General features: G+C 33.0%; 1 protein-coding gene across 1 annotated transcript; it reads left to right on the forward strand.

Moving 5' to 3' along the window:
* The first annotated feature begins 2,495 nt into the window (after positions 1–2,495).
* Positions 2,496–19,158, forward strand: LOC143253561 (insulin-like growth factor-binding protein-related protein 1). The gene is made up of 4 exons (XM_076507630.1): positions 2,496–3,487; positions 16,805–16,948; positions 17,289–17,465; positions 18,061–19,158. The coding sequence occupies exons 1-4, from the start codon at positions 3,052–3,054 to the stop codon at positions 18,096–18,098; spliced, it is 795 nt and encodes a 264-aa protein (XP_076363745.1). The 5' UTR covers positions 2,496–3,051; the 3' UTR covers positions 18,099–19,158.
* The last annotated feature ends 2,313 nt before the right edge of the window (positions 19,159–21,471 follow it).

The following is a 21,471-nucleotide window of genomic DNA, read 5'->3' on the forward strand; positions in this document are numbered from 1 at the left end:
TTCTTTATAATAATCAGCCCAAAGTTACCACCTCAAACCATATGGATATGGAAATTGTTTCCGTTGGGGTGAAAAGTTTACTCACACCTGAATCTTATTGTATCGGTTCATTGGAAATTCCCTCAATGTACTTATCAACCAGGATATCCTCTCGATCTGGAGAGGCCATTGCTGGGCACGTTTTCCTATGCAATCAGTGCATATCATCTGCATAAGTCTCCAGCCTCTTCTAAGTCTTTAACTCAACTTGATAAATTGTCCAGCTCTACACTGGATTAAATTGGCAAAACAGCTCATGTATAGTTGTCTCCCAATCCTTATGGTACTAATGGATTAAATTTAGACATATTAATGCTGCTAAAAAACACTATAATTTTGAAGATTCAACTAAATAAATGTAAATCCGAGGTAAAATGTTTTAATTCATCTGATGAATGTTGTGTTTACCTGAGAAACTTAAAATTTAACTAAGAAATTAGCAGACTAATTTTGTCCTTTTAGATTAAAGCAAAAGAGTTAACACAGTGTACAAAAGAGATAAAAACTCAGAAAATATAATTTGTAGAATATCTAACTAACATGAAACTACTCAACAGATGGCGCAACAATTATATAGCAATTAAGACTCTACAAGTCATCTTCTAGCGCAGCTAATCTCAAATTGTTGTATGTATCAAGTTTGTTACACCTACTCGTGACATTAAAAAGTAGAAAAAACATCAGAAGTTAATCGCATATTTATGTATTTTTATATGGCAATTCTATGTACTTCTTCATAATAAGAATGAATTTCTTAATATATAACAACGATAAAACAAATTAATCCAAAAGTTAATCCACCTCCCTCATTAAAGTAATCAAAAGAAGAAAAGTTTTAGTTTCATAAACACTTATATTCGTAAAATGTTACCATTATTACAGTAAATGTTAAGAAAAGGATACCAGCTCTTTCTAAAGAAAAAAATAATTTATTTATCAAACTAAAGACACTTTACTCACGATCCGTATTTGGTAAATAAACAATATATATATATATATATATCACCACCGTTAGATGAGGATCTTTATTACATACCCTAACCACACACGCGCGTTTACTGTTTCTTTTAATTTAAGACATAAACTTTCAAGTTTCAAGCATATTTCTCCTGTATTAACGGAAAATGCTGATTAACAAAGACATTTTTTACTTCAACAATGTGTTAGCTATTGGGTACTTGTAGCAGATGAGGTTATGAAATATTACAGTATATATTTGTGTTAGCTATTGGGTACTTGTAGCAGATGAGGTTATGAAATATTACAGTATATATTTGTGTTAGCTATTGGGTACTTGTAGCAGATGAGGTTATGAAATATTACAGTATATATTTGTGTTAGCTATTGGGTACTTGTAGCAGATGAGGTTATGAAATATTACAGTACATATTTGTGTTAGCTATTGGGTACTTGTAGCAGATGAGGTTATGAAATATTACAGTATATATTTGTGTTAGCTATTGGGTACTTGTAGCAGATGAGGTTATGAAATATTACAGTATATATTTGATATTCCCTAATACATTGTTCTTAGACTGGCATTTTACAATTATACTAATAATTAATAAATAATCAATTATAATGATAAATTTGTGAATTTGTGCTATTTAAAAGAATCATGTAAATAAATGAAAGGAATATTGGAAATACAATTATTATTTAATTTACTACTAAAACAATGAGGATCATAGTTAAAATTATTAACAGAAGTGAGAAGCTTTGTTCTGATTCAATTTGTATAATATTGTATTACTTTGCATTACGTGGTATCAGTTTATATCACATAATATTACTTTACATCATATGTTTTTACTTTATATCAAACAGTATTACTTCATATGACATGGTGTTAATCTATATCACATGATATTGATTTTTATTCTGGTGTTAAATAGTTTTTGTAAATACTGCCTGTTTATAATTTTCGCTGAAATGTTGTTCCTTGCAAAAATAAAACATTTTGGTGCTGGTGTGTTTATTTATTACATGGTAACCTTATTTTTTCTTAGCTGAACAGCTGACACTCGATAGTTCTTCTTTTTACTCACACGAGAGAATTAAGATCGTTTGGTTTCATTGGGAATATGTCCACTCTAGTTTTTATGTATGATCTCGTTATCCTAACAGAAAACGCTCGTTGGAAGAAGATTAACTAAAAATAACAAAATATTTTTCTAGCAAACTGTAGCTGACAAATATTTATTTCATTTGAGTAATTAATGTTACTTAAAATATTAAAACGATGTTTGTTATTCTTAACTTAAAAGGCGACACATGATTTAAACGCATAGCCGTCCCTAACTAGTTATAAGCACCCGCCGCCTATGCGGTTATACTTAACTGAAAAGAAGGATTGATTTTCACGTTTATAACATACTCAAGGATGAACGAACTGAGCTTCGAACTTTAAACCTCCCTATTTGGAGCTCAGTAAGCTAACTACTAGGACACACCCATCCCTAAAAATATTTAATGTTTATACACACAAGTTTTTGCGAGTCTGATAGACAGTACTTGTAAAGTATGTAATAGATTAACGTCCTGTATTTTTAAATAAAAACCACATTTACTTATTTGGATTATGATTAGATAAATTTGAAATGCTCTACTAATGTACGTCATCAACTAATTCAGATTAAACCTCTTGACCAAAGCAATCATAATATCTTCAGTCTGATACAGAGGAGTTGAAACCAATATTCAACAGCCCACTCCGTGCTGCGCGTGGGAAGACGTGTATAGAAAGAATCAAGCTAATGATTGGATAAGTATTTTAACTAAGTTTATACGCGGTAATGCGCATGCTCCTGCTCATCCTTTCAACGGGCTGTGGTTCTTACTGTTTCACTTTAGCTTCTTGTACCTACTCGTGTTCTTACGAGTTATCAGAAGTTTTGGTTCAGTCTTAAACTACGTCAAAATTTCCAAAAATATTGTTTTTCCTGAATTTATTTTGAAACAGTATAGTTTGTATTACTGAGGCGCGAGATTTTGAAAAATCAAATTTCAGTTATGAAGCAGATGTTGGTGAGAACCGCCTTGCTACTGACGGCTCTGACGGCTGTTGTTTCCGGTGCTGAAAAAGAGTGTGGCCCCTGTATCCCAGAGGCTTGCCCGCCACCCACCAATTGTCTGGCCGGAATGGTAAAGGACCGATGTGGATGTTGCTTTGTTTGTGGTCAGTTGGAAGGACAATTGTGCGACTACAAAGCTGCCTCTCATCCCCAGAAGTACAAACATGGCCGCTGTGGGGATAATATGGAATGTCGACTGAGGAACGACCTCCCTCCTGGTGACCACCCTGAGGCTCTTTGCTTCTGTCTTGAAGAAGAACCACTTTGTGGCAGCGACGGACAGACATACGAGACAAACTGTCATTTAAACCAAGCCAGGAATAAACGTCGGGATGACGGGCTTCATGCGGTCAGCAGAGGACCATGTGAATCTGGTGAGTACATTTATATGTAATGACAGAAGCCTTTTAGTTATTTATTGGAAATAAAACTTCTCAACAGAATCTTGCGTACAAATATATGTAATTGGGTGTATCAGGAGAGAAACCAGTAAATTAGAGTACAGGTATGTTGTATAAATAGATACGATGACAGAGAAACCAGTATACAGATATGTACATATAATGTCAGAGGAACCAATAAACCATAGTATACAGATATGTACATATAATGTCAGAGGAACCAATAAACCATAGTATACAGATATGTACATATAATGTCAGAGGAACCAATAAACCATAGTATACAGATATGTACATATAATGACAGAAGAACCAATGAACTATGGTATACAGATATGTACATATAATGTCAGAGGAACCAATAAACCATAGTATACAGATATGTACATATAATGTCAGAGGAACCAATAAACCATAGTATACAGATATGTACATATAATGTCAGAGGAACCAATAAACCATAGTATACAGATATGTACATATAATGTCAGAGGAACCAATAAACCATAGTATACAGATATGTACATATAATGACAGAAGAACCAATGAACTATGGTATACAGATATGTACATATGGTGACAAATGAGCCAGTGAACCAAAGTGTACAGTTATGTGTATAAGATTAGATACGATAAAAAAGGAGCTAGTGAACCCAGGTGTACATACATTTGCGTATGACTAAAAAACTAATAAATCACGCTATACAGATATGTATGTATATATATATATGATTAGATATAATGACAAAGAAACCAGTGAACGAGAGCATACAGACACATATGAATAATTAGATATCATGAGAAAGGAGCAGTACTGTTTGTTTGTTTTTTGGAATTTCGCGCAAATGTACACGAGGGCTATCTGCGCTAGCCGTCCCTAATTTAGCAGTGTAAGACTATAGGAAAGGCAGCTAGTCATCAACACCCACCGTCAACTCTTGGGCTACTTTTCTACCAATGAATAGTGGGATTTACCATCACATTATAACGTCCCCACGGCTGAAACGACGAGCATGTTTGGTGCGACAGAGATTCGAACCTGCTACCCTCAGATTACGAGTCGAACGCCTTAACCAACCTGGCCATGCTGGGCTTAGGAGCAGTATATCAGAGAGTACTGATATGTGTTTATAAACAGATATCATGAGTAGACTTTGTAAATCCTAAAAGATATCACCTAAAGATGGAAGAACTGTCAGATTCATTTGCTGGGGATGAGACCCGATGTCCTGGTGGTGAGTATGTGTACAAATAATAGCGTGGTTTAACCAAAACATGATCGTCCGGTGAAGACATTGTGCGCTGAGAAAGAGATTAGGACAGCGTTCTAACTTCCGAGGATGAATTCCATCATGCATTCCTGCATTGTAAAATCTTCTAAGTGTGGTTAGTGCAGAGGAATACGTTTAATACGCTCTGCTGTCATTAATAAAACCATCTAAGTCTATTGGATGTTGATAAGTATGTTTTAATTTTATGAAAAACAAAAAACTTCTAAATTTAGAGATTGTATATACATGTACAGTTAAATGGTGTGATTGATATTTTATAAATATGTTGAGTGTAGATATGTATGCTTGGAAGTAATTAAAGATATGCTATAAATCTGTTGTTGGGTGTAGGCGTCTTAGATAATTTATCATAAAAAGCCAGTTTGTTGCGCGAAAACTTGTAACATTTTTTGTGTATCTCATTTCTTATATTTAATATACAGTACAAGCAGTTTTTTATTATCTTAAGCATCTATTTGATTGTGATACGACGTTTGCTTGTGTTAGGATGTATGTGAACAGTTAATTTCAGTTGGTGTCTATATAATTTGATCAAAATAACGCCGTTTTAATTTTACTTTCTTAGCTCACTAGAGCAACAGGGTTTAAATAATCTGAAAACGCACGTGACTTAGAGGATCAGTAAGTCACGTGATACAAATAAACTAGTAAATTAAGTGACTCAAATTATTTGTTACTAAACTTTAATTTGTGAACTAAAACAGTCATTTTCAAACGTGTGTTGAACTATTCTTGAACTCTGTGAGAAATTTAAGAAAAAACAAATATAATCTTTAAAATATTTACTCTAATGAATAACATGACTATACTAAAAGCAATAGAGTCAGAACTCGCATGACTCGATTATAAAATGTTTATTATTAAAGGAGAGAGAAGGAGTTCGCGATTTCAAAAGCTCAAGAATAATTGAACTTGTTTCATGTCTCGAATAAGCGAATTATTTACATGATTAAATTTAACTAGAGTGTGATATATGAAAAATACCATGTTCTTTGTTTTCTAGTTTCATAAGGGATACAGTTTCTGAAAGACATTTTCTCTTTATGTTTACTTGTTAAACGCATAGCATGGATTGAGCTAATTTTACTTTTGTGTTGGTTGCACATTGTGAAAAGTGATTCTCCTTTGGTATTTCTGATTTTCCCTCTGGGGTTATGGCTGGGGAATTCCTTAGATTTGTACTAATGTGTTTTCAAGAAGCACATGTGTGCAAATATCTTTTAAAATATGCGAAAAACCTTAGTCTCTATTTCTGTTTATGAAATGACAAGGTATGCGAGTAACAAATTTCTTATTGAAGATTTGATCCGACTTGTACAATTATGTGCTGGTTGGTTTTTATAGCATTGTCCAGTTTTAAGATTTTCACTCAGATTATATTGTACTTTTATCTGTACAGATCTATCAAGTCAGTTACATTGTTTGTTTTGCAAGTGTATTTGCTTTACTGTGAAACAGGTTCAGTCTTTTTTCTTAATTTAGTCAGATCAGAATTAACTTTAACTCTTTAATATATTTTATGCTGAATCTATAAGAACTCAGTATACCTAAGATTATCACAGGAGTTAAATGAACCAACATACAGACGGCTTAAGCTATAGGTATATATTGCATATCAATGAGTTAAATTAATTAACTATAGCTTTATGTTCAAGTAAACTAGATACCTGCATAATTTGAGTAACAACAAAATTTAAAAAATTACACGAGTTAAATTAAGTAAATGAAAAGACACAAGCCTCTAGTGAGCTGTAGGTTCATGTGATTCAAGTTAGCTAGAGATGCATATGGCTCATGTCAGTTAGAGAGAAACATAGGGTAAGCTAGTTTTGGTTGAATGTTAAAGTAGATAAGACAGTTACATGTTTATAAATAACTAGAAAAGTTATATGAATCAAATGAATTATATAATAACACGTGTTTCTCAACTGATCTCGAATTATCACATGATTAGAAATAACTATAGAGTTATATGAATCAAACTAACTATATAATAATATGTCTCAAGATTGTACTCGAATCATTGTATAATTAAAAGTAACTAGAAAAGTTATATGATTCAAGGTAACTATATAATAACATGTGTCTCCCAACTGATCTTGAATTATCACAAGATTAGAAATAACTATAGAGTTATGTGAATCAAACTAACTACAGTCATGTGAAAAAGTTAGGACACCCTATGAAAGCATGTGTATTTTTGTAACATTGTTGGATACAAATATTTTTAATCTCAATTTTAACAACACTGAGAGATTATAGGAATATAACTAAACAATTAAAACTGAAGAAAATACTTTTCAAGATCTTCTGTAAATGTAATTCTACAAAAATGCATATTCTAACTGAGGAAAAAGTTAGGACACCCCACATTTATTCCCACTTAAAATGGTTCAACTCACACACATGTGTATCACACCAGGTGCACATGATTAGAAGATCGTTACTCAGCATTTTGAATGAGGCTTGCTCTATTTAAACCTCAGACATTTAGTTTGGTGTGCTCCTGACTGTTGAAGTGAGAGTGAGCACCATGGTGAGAGCAAAAGAGCTGTCTGAGGCCTTCAGAAAGAAAATTATAGCACCTTATGAGTCTGGAAAGGGATTTAAAAAGATCCCAAAAGATTTTGAAATCAGCCATTCCATTGTCCGAAAAATAGTCAAAAAGTGGAGGGCTTTCAAAACAACTGCTAACATGCCCAGGTCTGGTCGTCCAAGCAAGTTCACCCCGAGAGCAGACCGCAAGATGCTAAAAGAGGTTTCCAAACACCCTAAAATGTCATCACGGGACCTACAGCAGGCTCTGGCTACTGTTGATGTGAAAGTGCATGCCTCTACAATCAGAAAGAGACTGCACAAGTTTAACTTGCATGGGAGGTGTGCAAGGAGGAAACCTTTGCTCTCTAAGAGAAACATCAAGGCCAGACTGAAGTTTGCCAGAGAAAATGTAGACAAAGACTAGAACTTCTTGAATAATGCTTTTTGGACAGATGAGTTCAAAACTAAGTTATTTGGACACCAGGACAGAGGACGTGTTTAGCGTAAACCAAATACAGCATTCTAGGAACAAAACCTCATACCAAATATGAAGCATGGAGGTGGAAGTGTCATGGTTTGGGGCTGCTTTGCTGCAGCAGGACCAGGACAGCTCACAATCATAAAATCCACCATGAATTCTACTGTGTATCAGAGGGTGCTTGAGGATCATGTGAGACCATCTGTAAGAAAATTAAAGCTGAAGCGGAACTGGACCCTGCAACACGACAATGACCCAAAACATACCAGTAAATCCAATAAGGACTGGCTGAAAACTAAGAAATGGAGAATCCTGAAATGGCCGAGTCAAAGCCCAGATCTTAATTCCATTGAGATGCTGTGGGGTGACTCAAAACGGGCTGTATATGCAAGAAACCCCTTAAACATCTCACAGCTGAAAGAATTCTACATTGAGGAGTGGGACAAACTTTCTTCAAATCGATGTCAGAGACTGGTAGATGACTACAACAAGCGTCTCACTGTACTTATTTCACCCAAAGGGAGTAATACTAGCTATTAGGGGGCAGGGTGTCCTAACTTTTTCCTCAGTTAGAATATGCATTTTTGTAGAATTACATTTACAGAAGATCTTGAAAAGTATTTTCTTCAGTTTTAATTGTTTAGTTATATTCCTATAATCTCTCAGTATTGTTGAAATTGAAATTAAACATCTATGTATCCAAAAATGTTACAAAAATACACAGGCTTTCATAGGGTGTCCTAACTTTTTCACATGACTGTATATAATAATATGTCTCAAGACTGTACTCGGATTATTGTATGATTAAAAGTAATTAGAGAGTTTCATGAGTCAAGTTAACTATATAATAACAATATTTAAATTTATTAGTGTTAAATTATTCAAATTAAATGAAAAGTCACAAGAACCAAGAGATTCACCTAATTAAATTAATTAGATAATTATTGCATAAAATTAGACATCAGTAAAGTAATTATGAGACATACAAGTTAATCAGTAAGTCAGATGATCTAAGTTTAAGTTGTGTGACTAAAATTATACTGAAATGTCACAAAATCCAAGTTGAGTAGAAAGATTCCTGGTGTAAAGTAACTTAAGTTTCACACGATCCAAAGTTTCCTGCTTTAACTTAAAAATAGTCGCATGTTCAACTGAAATAAATTTAAATTGCACGGAAATGTGTCTTCCGTGCAGTAAGGTGCGTCATAAATTGAGAACTCATGGAAGTGTGTCTTTGGTAAGGCATATTGTAACTGATATCTAGAACACATAGAAGTGTGTCTTTAGTAAGACACGAAATAAATGGTACCGAGAACACATGGAAGTGTGTCTTTAGTACGGTGCGTTATAACTGATGTTGACAACATACGGTACTGTATTCAGTAATCGCACCATAACTGATATAATGTATGATATATGTAATGTAAACTGCACCATAACCGTTATCCCCTATAATCATACATGCACAAGCGCATTGAAAACAGTAATAAAGTTTAAGGTTAAATTGATAGGAGAAATTTATTAACTTTCTACTTTTCCTCCAATTGCTCAGTATTGAGTCTGAGGGTTCTTACCTGTTAAAACCGGGAGATAACATGTTGTGCAACTTTGTGCTTAACAAAAAACATTCAATCAGCCAACCATTTCTAATTTGTTACAGTCCTTGTTGGTGCAACGTTTTGTAGCCTAAAGCTTTAACTACGCTCACATTGAACGTGATCTATATACAAATATCCATTACACGTATTGTTGTGATGTAATACTTTTTGTTTAGAACATGTCACTACATGTCTATCTTGGTGTCACCAGAAGTAAATTTTGCGATTTTACTTAGATAAAGATTGATTGTTGATATTGCTTAACGTTATGGACGAAACTAGTGTTCAGCTGAGGTTTATTGTTTAACACATGCAGCGAAGTAAAGTTTGATGATTTTAACGTCTTACTCAATATAAATTTTCTTCAAGGAATACACCATACTTGGATAACTGTCCAAGCATTTTCAAACACTTAATATTATATGAGTGATGTAGTTGTTTTTTGAATTAAGCACGAACTACACAATGGGCTATCAGTGCTCTGTCTACCACGGGTATCGAAACCTGGTTTTTAGTGTTGCAACTACATGAGTGAATACGGTCATCTAGAGTTTTGTATATCATAGATATAATGATTATAACGATTGAGTAGAATCACAAGTTGTGAAACATGACCGGTTTCTGTGATCAAACGAATTCAGCAACAGATAATTAAGTGATCAGTAGTCAAGATGCGTTTCTAGCATATTTTTTTCTATTAAGCAGAAAGTGGGTTATTGGATACAACATGTTAAAAACAACAACAACATAACCCTAGCAGACAAATGGCACAGCAAAGCTGTAAAAAAAAGCTAAACACAAAACTCGTAGTACATAACTAAAATCCTAACATGGGGCCTATATCCTGTTTCTTCATGGTGTCTAGAATAAATATAAGAGGCAATTATGAAATTACCCTGTTAAATACAAAAGTGAACAAATAATTTATTAAATTACTGGTCTCGAAAAAATATATTGTTGTGCGCGTTTCCTTTATGAAACAAGATTTCTATTTGGATGTGCGGATTTTTTGTAACATGATCAGACAAGTAAAGAGCCACATAAAGCAATTTAAGTATGTAGTCTGAACTCCATGGTTCAAGTTGTGTTGTAAGGCACGTGAAACAATTCAATTGGTCACTTGGTTAACTGTGTAGTTTAAAGTCATATGATTCACGTCAAGTTGTGAGACACACAATGAAATTCAACACTGGCTATTCAAGATGACAGTTAGTTACATGATACAGTTTAGTTAAGAGTCAGATGATTCAAGTTAACTAGCGACCTACATGATTTAGCCTCTTGATCTTCAAAGTGACTTAAACTTAACTCAAATGTTAGACCTTCCAACAAGCAATTGATTATGTGAACATACTTGGCCCAACCGTTTTATACTCATGATTTGGTTTGGTCAGAATTTCATGTAAAACTACACGAGGGCTGTCTGTGCTAACCGTCTCTTCTTTAGCAGTGGTAGACTAGAGGGGAAGGCAGCTGTCAACTCTTGGATTACTCCTTTACCAACAAACAGTGGGATTGTACTACATTATAAAGCTCCTTGTGTTACTCCTTTACCAACAAATAGTGGGATTGTACCACGTTATAAAGCTCCTTTATAACTCCTTGTGTTACTCCTTTACCAACAAACAGTGGGATTGTACTACATTATAAAGCTCCTTGTGTTACCAACAAACAGTCCACGTTATACCAACAACCAACAAACAGTGGGATTGCACCACATTATAAAGCTCCTTGTGTCACTCCTTTACCAACAAACAATGGAATTGCACCACATTATAAAGCTCCTTGTGTCACTCCTTTACCAACAAACAGTGGAATTGTACCACGTTATAAAGCTCCTATGGGCGAAAGGTTATGGGAAATTAAACTCGCGACCCTAATCACTAGACCATGTCAGGTGTTTATAATCACGATTTTGCAAAAAAGAATGTTAACCGAAACGAAATAACTAAGTATTTTCCAGCACCTTGTCTATGAAAAGCTTTTTGTAAAACGAAGGTAATTTATAAAGCAAATATGTTTCAGATTTGAAGAGTTGCAATAGAGAAAAATGTGTAATGGATCCTAAGGAACTGATCGTAATGTCATGATGGTGACATTAAATGTAAGTTTAAAAAACACAAGAAGGAAGAGGATTTCATCCCTTCATACATGATTATCAGACTTACAACATGTTTTTCATCGCTTTGCAAAAAGGCGTGTGCAAGTGTATTTTTCTTTCTTATAGCAAAGCTACGTTGGGCTATCTGCTGTGTCCACAGAGAGGAATCGAAAGCCTGATTTTATCGTTGAAAATTCGTTGACTTATCGCTGTCCCTGTGATGGACCATGAAAAGACGCTAATGTAATTTTTATAGGGGCATTAACAACAGGCTTGAAATAACAAATACAAACTACATTACAAGAGTGACCAAAGTCACTATTTTCTTAACAGAAAGATGTTTTCTAAACACATTTTGGAAGATTGATGACTTTCCTAGAAGTTTGACGTGATAATGAAGACAAAGAGTCTCATAATTCAAGCTTGAAAAGTAAGACTCTTCAAGATTTCCAGAAACTAAGGTAAAACTTCAGTATTATGTGTTTACTTAAAAACGTGAAGTTTGTATTAATAATGGTAAAAAAATCTTGAAATACAGGCGTTTGATCTGCATAAAAATAGATGAATATAAGTCTGATTTATATTTTAAAGTTGGAAGGTGCGTTGAACTTCAAAGTGATTTCTTCAGGATATAGATGGTTTATTTTTTATCACGAAATGTGAGAAGTGGCGCTGGCTGTGTCTCCAAACTCAGTGTGGGAGTAGGTTAGGCTGAAGAGACAAGGTGAATGGGGTCACGTTGTATCCGACTTCTTCCGTCTTTTCCTTTTTAAAGTTTCTGCAAATCACGTGATCTATTTATTCGAAGGCAGCTAGTCATAAAACCATATGTCCTGCATTACCCGTACTAGTACGTTCTCGTGTGAGAGACGGGGACATTGCACGTGACCTGTTTGGTGCACACATACACACACACATCTGTGCCAGATAAGACAACTTTGGATCGCAGTTTATCAACATTTACAAACACATAATTGCTATAACGAAGTTAATAATATTTCCCGAGCCATCTAGTGGCAAATTGTAAAATTTAATGAACGTTAAGTGTATGACATTTTATTCTTTAGGCTTAAAATATATACTGATGGCTCTCTATTTTGAATTTTCTGACTCTGCTATTCCATTTAAATACAAAGTATTTCCTCTTTAAATCAATATGACCGATCAAACCAGCCAACGAAGTATGAACTGAAATTTTATTTGTTATTAATTATCTTAACCAGCAAAACTTAACGCTTCCACCATTTGGAAGCCTATAGCCCTTCCTCTAGTGATAATTTAATATATTGTTTATACATATAGGTGACTCCTTTAAATCTTCCGAATTACCTAAATACTTTGTCACATCTAGACAAAACAGTTATACTTTTGCCTTAAACAATTTATGTAAACAGCGTATTTGTTGTACAGTTTAAATGGTTTCAGAAATTAATTAATTATGCACAGTAGAATGTGTCGGGCAGTTGTCACAGTAAGATATTGTTGAAATTGCGGGATAAAAACAACACATATACCTAGAGTAGATGTGAAATCAGGTGAATCTGGTAAGAAAACGTGGAGTTTGTAACTCTTGTTTATTTATTTCTTATCCTGTTGATTAAAACTATAATATTTTGAATTCCACGGTGTTAACTTATCGTAACGTGTAATTCGTTAAGTTTTATTGTATTTTAGGAAGGCTCAATAGAGCTGCAGTTCACGAGTTATTTTTATCTTGATATTTATTATTTGAATAATTTGAAGTTTAACAATATAGTTTATTTCATACTGATGCTTTATGTATGTCTGTGTATTTTAATTTTCTATCTCTCAATCTATTTATCTGAACCATAAGATACATGTACAATATCAATTTCAGTTACATGTATAATGTTGAAATGTGTGCAGTCCTTGAACGTTAAACAAACATTCAACTTTGATTGGCGGGTGACCTATTTTCTTTAAAACTTTATCATTCTCATTGGACCCCAACTATAAACTACTACATTATATAATATAACTGATATGTTTTCAATAAACAACAACTTTTAATGGTTATATTGCAGTGCCAGATAATTCCCAACCAATGAAGGGGAACGCAGTTTATCTCAACATAAACAGACAATGTTAAGGGTGTACGAGTAGGATAATCATCAATTACACATGGTCTGTTCAACGTTATCTGTAAAAATCATAAAATCGTTTTATTTCAGTTACCTAATTAATGTATGTTTCATTTGATTTCCCCCTCCTTAAGTAATCACGATGTTTTGTTCTGATCTGATTTCTTCTTCCCTAATACCAGTCGGTTCGGGAAAAAAACCTCACTCTTTCCATTTAAGTCAGATTACTAAAGAACCAACTTGTTACAAACCTATACTGCCATGTTTCAAGAGCTCAATGTCTCTTAAAAGCTGTAACAGAAGTTTTGTTTCTTTTTTGAATTTCACACAAAGCTACTCGAGGGCTATCTGTGCGAGCCGTCCCTAATTTAGCAGTGTAAGACTAGAGGGAAGGCAGCTAGTCATCACCAATCACCGTTAACTCTTGGGCTACTCTTTTACCACCGAATAGTGGGATTGACCGTCACATTGTAACACCCCCACGACTGAAAAGGCGAGCATGTTTGACGCGAAGGGGATGCGAACCCCCGACCCTCAGATTACGAGTCGCACGCCTTACGCGCTTGGCCATGCCGGGCCCGTGTAACAGAAGTAAAAAAACAAAACAGTTTTAATGGTCTTAGAGGCTACAGAGTTTAAATGCTGAAATTTGGCGATGGATTAGAATAGAAATCACGAGGTTTATAATTTATTATAAGAGGAATGTGGAAAAAAAGAACATTTGCAGTTAACGCGAGTTTCATGATTAAATTTTAGTAGTTACTGCCTTTTGTTGGTGATGCATCCTTGAATGTCAGTAATTTCGATTTTTTTCACAATTTACAATTTTTTATAAGACAAGGAATTTCTGAATCACGCGTCAGACTTTCAGATTTTATGTTTATTCGCAGCAAGATTGACCACTTAGGTTTTACAGATCCATGGGAGAAACTGGAACATGATGTAAGCGAAGAAGTACGCTCCCAAGATGGCAACGTCATGATGTTTATGCGCCACAGCTGCCTGGCCTTTCTCATACATTTATTCTATTTTTTTATCTTAGCTGACACTTGAGTTTCAAGTTTTTGGTTGCTATGCAAGTTTCTTAGCAGGTTTTAATGTTAATCCGTTACTCTCCAAGAACAGAAATTTTTTGAAGAAATATAGTTAATCTTGTATATCTTATTCACTCGCCCACACAGATACTTGATTTGAGACACACCTAAACACACTTTAAATTCAAGGATTCCTAAATACAAAATTTCTTTAAAATAATTTTACTTTTATATAAAAACAAGATATTGCATTTGATGAAAGTTTTTGGACGTTTGTTAACATTTTCTCTAATAACGGTTTTCAATACTTCAAGCTTCCTGCTCGTACAGCAGTAAATCTACGAATTTACAACGCTAAAATCAGGGGTTCGCTTCCCTTCGGTAGATTTACGAGATAACCTAATGTGGCTTTCCTATAAAAAAAACACACATACACACACACTCAATACCATAAAATTAATTATGGTCTTTATGTTTGTTTGTTTTTCGAATTTCGCGCAAAGCTACACGAGGGCTATCTGCGCTAGCCGTCCCTAATTTAGCAGTGTAAGACTAGAGGGAAGCCAACTAGTCACCACCACCCACCGCCAACTGTTGGGCTACTCTTTTACCAGCGGATAGTGGGATTAACCGTACATTATAACGCCCCCACGGCCGAAAGGGCGAGAATGTTTGGTGCGACAGGGGTCTTTATGTTATATTATCAAAGATGAAATACTTCGCAACAATTAACAACAAAACTTTGTTGTTACCGGTAATTCATTTTGATAATAGTTTTATTATGATCTATTATTATCCCATACATAATACTATTCACACTGACAAGTGAAACTAGGATATCTTAATATTGTTCATAGTTTTCCCCTGAAAAATAAAGGTCCACCTTTCGAACGCGCTCGGGTTATAGGGTTTTTAGTTCATTAATTTTTCTTATTATTATATTATATCTAACACTGAGAAGTTAAGCTATAATATCCTGATAATGGTCTTATTATAACCTATTACTATATCATACTTAGAACTGTTCATAGTGATAAGAGAATTAATAAGATAATTTTTTTTGCTAAAACCTACGACTGTTCACAATGATAAATTACAATAAGATATTCTATTACTATTCTCTTTTACGAACTTCGGATAGTTTAAGTCTACATTATTTTTTCTGATGAGCTAAAACTATTTTATATTTAACAATTTCACCATTTTTATTTATAAAGTCTTTAGTTTTCCATGGATCTCCTGTCTTCTATTTAGTGTTAGAGACAAAATTTCGAACTCTTTGCTGATGAAGAGCTCTCTAAAGGCAGAGTCAGTCAAGAACATAGGTGGCGGAACATATTTGAATGTGAGGATGGTTTGTTTGTTTTTGAATTTCACGCATAGCTACACGAGGGCTATTTACGATAGTCGTTTCTGATTTTGCAGTGTAAGACTAGAGGGAAGGCAGCTAGTAATCACCACCCATCGCCAACTTTTGGACCACTCTTTTACCAACGAATAGTGGGATTGACCGTCACATTTTGACGCCCCCACGGCTGAAAGGGCAACCACATTTGGTGTGACAGGGATTCGAATCCGCCACCTTTAGATCACGAGTTGAACGTCCTAATCACTTGGCCATGCCGGACCTTAACTGCTGTATTAAACGTAAGCATTGAAAGCGATAATTACACAAAGGAGCAATTCGCTACCGGGTCCAAATTTGGAGTAGATGTCTCCCGATGCTCTTCTTGTTCCGCCTCCTCTGGTCGATTGAAAGCTATTCAATATATCAACACACTGTCTAAAAACATTTTTTAAAAGAAAAACCTGTAATTTAATTGTGTGCCCCAATCTATTTACACTGGAACATTGTTATGATTCTCTTATCAATAGACCACACTGAGTTTTTATTTTGAAATATGCATTTTTTAAACTTAGTTTAATTTTGGATATTGGAATTTAAGGATGCTTTAATAACTACTAGGTTTTACACTTCACTACTGTTTTATATATTACACGTGGATTGGAGTTCAATGGAACCTTGTTTTCAAAAGTTAATTCTAAAAAGTATCAACAAATACAAAACTTTTAAGGATTTTATTAGATTTTAGTTGATACTTGTAAAACATGTTCCTTGAGATTTTTTATTATTTTAACTGTGTCAGCTCCGAAGATTGTGTCTCCTCCTAGAAATGTTTACAATAAGACCGGAAGTTTTGTGGCCTTCACATGTGAAGTAAGTGGGTTTCCAGTTCCGTCCATTGAATGGAAGGTAGATCGAGGAGATGGTATTCTGATTCCCTTGCCAAGTAAGAGGTTTAAAACTACGATAATCTACTAGTTTATTTTCATTTTAAAGAAACGTTTCAAGTTAGCAGTATAAAAAAAACAAAAACATTTTGATATTTAGGGACAAAAACTAAGACTTCTAAAGACGATACTGCATTGGAGAAAGTTAGAGTTAAAATTTTTAAGATTAAAATTGCGTTAAACAGATTTTAGGTTATGTTAAATAATAAAAACTAGTCTAAATACCTTCATTCTTACTATTCAGTTATAAAAAAATCTTTAAAAATTATTAAAATCACCTTAGAAATTAATCATATTATTAATGTATTTTTATTATTTATTTTGTACTTTATGTTTTAGCTGATGATTCGCATATTGCTGTCCAGTCCCGTGGTGGACCTAGTCATTATGAGGTCACAAGCTGGCTGCAGTTATTGGATATAAACGCCAAAGACAGTGCCACCTACTGGTGCATCGCCAAAAACAATATGGGTGAGGCTTCCGAGTCTGCACAGTTGTATGTTCAAGACAAATCAGGTGAGTTCTTGTCTTTTAATTATTGTTATTCTTGAAGTATTCTAAACTTTTGTAATAAAGATTTTATACAGTGAAGATAAAAATGTAATGTTACTCCTGGAAATTAAAAACATGTTATCTGTTTTTGATATCAGAACTTGTTGTAAAAGTCCTTTCGTTCTTATGTATACACTGAACACAAACCTTGGGACGGGCACTAGGTTAAGAAAAGCGTTGTTTATTTGAGACATCAAGTTGTCATGATATGCTTCCTAAACAGATCTTCTAGTATCACTCAATAAAACTCCAGGTGCTGGAGAAAATTGACTGTGAATAAAGTTTTCACTTTCTTCAATAATTTTTTTTAATACACACGGATTTACACCATAAACAAAGAATATCTAAACTTACTTCTCCATGGTTTTAGGTAAACAAGTGGAACCCTACGTATATTATTTTGATTCTGAAAGATATTTTTATTTTATTTTAACGTGTAATTGATAATGATTATGAAGTGGTTTTGAGTTTCAGTTTAGTATATAATATGTGAAGAAAGTTTAATTGTTTCAAGAATTAAATTATTCGAAGCTAAAGAAGTTTTATTTTATTTTTGTAGGGCGACAAGAATACGAGGAATACCCTAATGCTCTGTAATTCAACCAAACTCGTTATTCAGTTTCAAAACGTTCGCATAATTTGAAACTATTTTTGTCACAGAGACCTTCTGTATTCTTTATTTCAACGATGATATCACAAGGACAGCAGTTAAAATGCTTTTTTTTTATCTTGTTAACAAAATTAAGTGTTTGTAAGTTTGGTAAAAGCTCATGATGTTCGTAACTTTTAGGCTTAGCGATTCGTAGTTTATATTTTTATATAGCTTATGTTTATTTCATCCAATGATTTTATATTAATATATATGTTTAACTCTATATTGTGGAATAGCTGCTGCACTGCCTTGAAATCGAAAACATTAATTTGTTAAAATAAAAAGTGACATCATTAATAAGAAGAGGTAAAGAGATGAATATAATGTAGGTGCGATATTGTTTATCACCAACTTAGAATTTCTGCAACTTAAAAAATAAATTGTTTTATTTTATTGTCTAAACTCTGACCATCTAAAGATATTATTACATACTGATTCCTATGACTAGTCGCATTATATCCTTCTTTCTGTCACAATATTTATGTACATACTAAGCACTTTAAGTGTTATTGTAGCTTTTGTTGAATTTTCTCGAGTTATTATTATAATATTTTTAGTACTTTTATTTTATAAGGAAATAGTTGGTAATTGATATTATTTCAAAGTAGATGTATTGATGCAATAAATGTAAATTCCAATAAAAGTTAAAGCTTTTACTTTTATTATTCTCAGTTATGCATTACTAAAGTCTTAGTTGAGGTCATCTTAAACAACTTAAACGGAAAGAATAAAATAAAAATGATAATTTCAATTTTTTTTAAAGCTTTCGCACAAATTTATAAATTATATTGATAAAAATAAAGAACAGTATTAAAATTAATTTGCTGTTAGTATTAACGCCTTCTGTCTGTGCTGCCATCTAGTGGAAAGAAACATAATTCAAGCTGGTAATCATGACAGTAGTGTCGTCTGTGTTTACGTTGTGTAAACTATAATATGTATGATTTTAATTTTTTTTTTTATTTTTCATTTCTTCGTAAAATAAAATACCAATATCAGTTATTATACGCTGTTGTTTTCTTTATTGTACAAAAATAAAAGTGTATTATTGTATATTCATGATTTAATATTTCTGTTGCACATTTGCACCATTAACAGTGTTCGAAATACTCACTTTAACCTTGATATTTTCTGTCAAAATAAAACGTAGAAATCAATAAATGTTACGCGTTATTCATAAATGTTTATTTGTACATCTGATGCATTCTCTAGAGATGTATCAAGGTACTTCATTTTTCTTCATTATATTTACATAGCTAATTACTTTGAAATAACATTCTAGAAAAATATGTAACCAATTTATACATATTGTCATAAAAAACATTTACACAAGCATATACAGAACAATCCGACTGAAGCAATATAATCATTATGTAATGTGAAGCATAACTTAATCCACTTAGATAATATTATTTAATTAGCATTTTATTACTACAATACCTTAATTTGCAAAAGCCATTTATGTATTTTGGGCATTGTTTATTACCTACTTATTTGCCCTCCGCTAGTACAGCGGTATATCTCCGGATTTACAACGCTAAAATCAGGGGTTCGATTCCCCTCGATGGGCTGAGCAGATAGCCCTATGTGGCTTTGCTATAAGACAAACACAAAACCTACTTATTTATCTACAGTCGCTATTTCCTGCTTTAACTCCTTACGCTAACTATGATATTAATTAAACGTAGTTTACTTCATCATTTTCCTTTCAAAACTGTTTATCATGTACTTTTTAGATATTAGTATTGTTTATCATCTGTTATTTTCAACTTTAGTATTGTTCATTTTATATTATCTATTATTTAACATTATTTAGTTTTCACCAATTCTCGCTTTGACATTGTTTATTATCTACTGTTTTTCTTATTTTGACATATATTCCTATATTTGTGATTTAATATTTTTTGCTCTCTATGCATTGTTTGTTTATTATTTATACTCACTGGCAAATTATATGTTGTGTACAACGAAATTTTATACAAGATTTAGTGAAATGAATTAATGTGTATAACTGCAGACCAGTGTTGGTAGCAGCTTAATAAAATTAAAATAAAATAAATAAATCATGCTGTTTATTAGAAAACAATAGAATTTAGTGTAACATTAAAGTAATGTACTTGAACGTGAGGTAGTTCTTTCGTTAGACATGTAATATATTACTAACAAAATCGAGTTGATTAATTACAGAATTTATTCTCTTTACACCATAGAGACATTTCAAAGTTTTAGTCACTAAGCAATAGTAAATGAACTTCTAAGAATTGGCAAACTGAGAGCACGATTTGAACCGAAACGAGACTTTAGTTCTTTAAGGAATGAACTTATCGCTAGATTTAAATCAATTTTCTGAAAGAACAAATTATTTGACACCTGGAAATTGTTGCTTACAAGCTAACATCTATTCAATATCTACTGTGTTCTTATTGTATCTACCTTCAAGTAAATATTAAATTTTTAGAAACGTTTAATTTTTGCTATTGTCCAGATCATTTAGTTTGGTTTGTGTTTCTCAGATGTAAAGTCAAATTTTGTGAATATTATTTTTGTTTTTACGAACATATTTGTGAACGTAATTATCATTATTAAAAACTAGTTATTTTTTCTGAATAATAAAACATCACACTGACTTGCTACTTACTTGAATACAGCATCATCATCTTATCCTAGTGGTCTGATGAACGTCGAAGTTTAATAACAGCGCACGAAGTTTTATGTGTCATCTAGTTAAAGTTATATTTCACTTTTTAATATTAGTTTCATCAAAAGCACTTGTTAAAAATGTTTAACATATATGTATTTATTTTTTTATTTATATACTATACATGTTTTTCATTGTGAGGACCATTTTGCATTGCTAGATTAGAAAGTGGATTTAGGACTACACTAAACCTCCGAATTTGCCTGAACGTTTTAAAACATCATTGGGATTATGGCTGAATAAATTGACAACACTTGGGTACCCAACCATTGTCTAAACAACATCAATCAATCCATTCCAACCGTTATAAGTTTCTGTTTCATAGCATTACATATACCAGCATATTAAATTAGTTGTATTACTTACTGGTTTTAATTTTAGTTCTGATGTTTTCAGGCAGCTTGTTTTAATCACACGGTATTTATAACAGGATTCACAGCTAGTAGTGTTAACTATACATTTATTAACCGTAAACAAAATAAGAAATTGTTTGACCTTTCTTACGCTTACTTCAAAACATTCAATTTTAATTTTCACATAAAACAGCTATTTCGTATTTATTTGTTTTGCGTTTATATTTACACAAAAGTAAGCAATTTCAATCTTCTGTAAACATAATA

Source organism: Tachypleus tridentatus, chromosome 1 (assembly GCF_004210375.1).
Source record: "Tachypleus tridentatus isolate NWPU-2018 chromosome 1, ASM421037v1, whole genome shotgun sequence".
In the NCBI taxonomy this organism is placed as follows: domain Eukaryota; kingdom Metazoa; phylum Arthropoda; class Merostomata; order Xiphosura; family Limulidae; genus Tachypleus; species Tachypleus tridentatus.

Excerpts from the sequence above, each read along its gene's own strand:
- LOC143253561 (XM_076507630.1), top strand. The coding sequence starts at position 3,052 with ATGAAGCAGATGTTGGTGAGAACCGCCTTGCTACTGACGGCTCTGACG. Across the intron at positions 3,488-16,804 it reads CAGAGGACCATGTGAATCTG|CTCCGAAGATTGTGTCTCCT; the intron begins GTGAGTACATTT and ends TAACTGTGTCAG. Across the intron at positions 16,949-17,288 it reads TATTCTGATTCCCTTGCCAA|CTGATGATTCGCATATTGCT; the intron begins GTAAGAGGTTTA and ends TTTATGTTTTAG.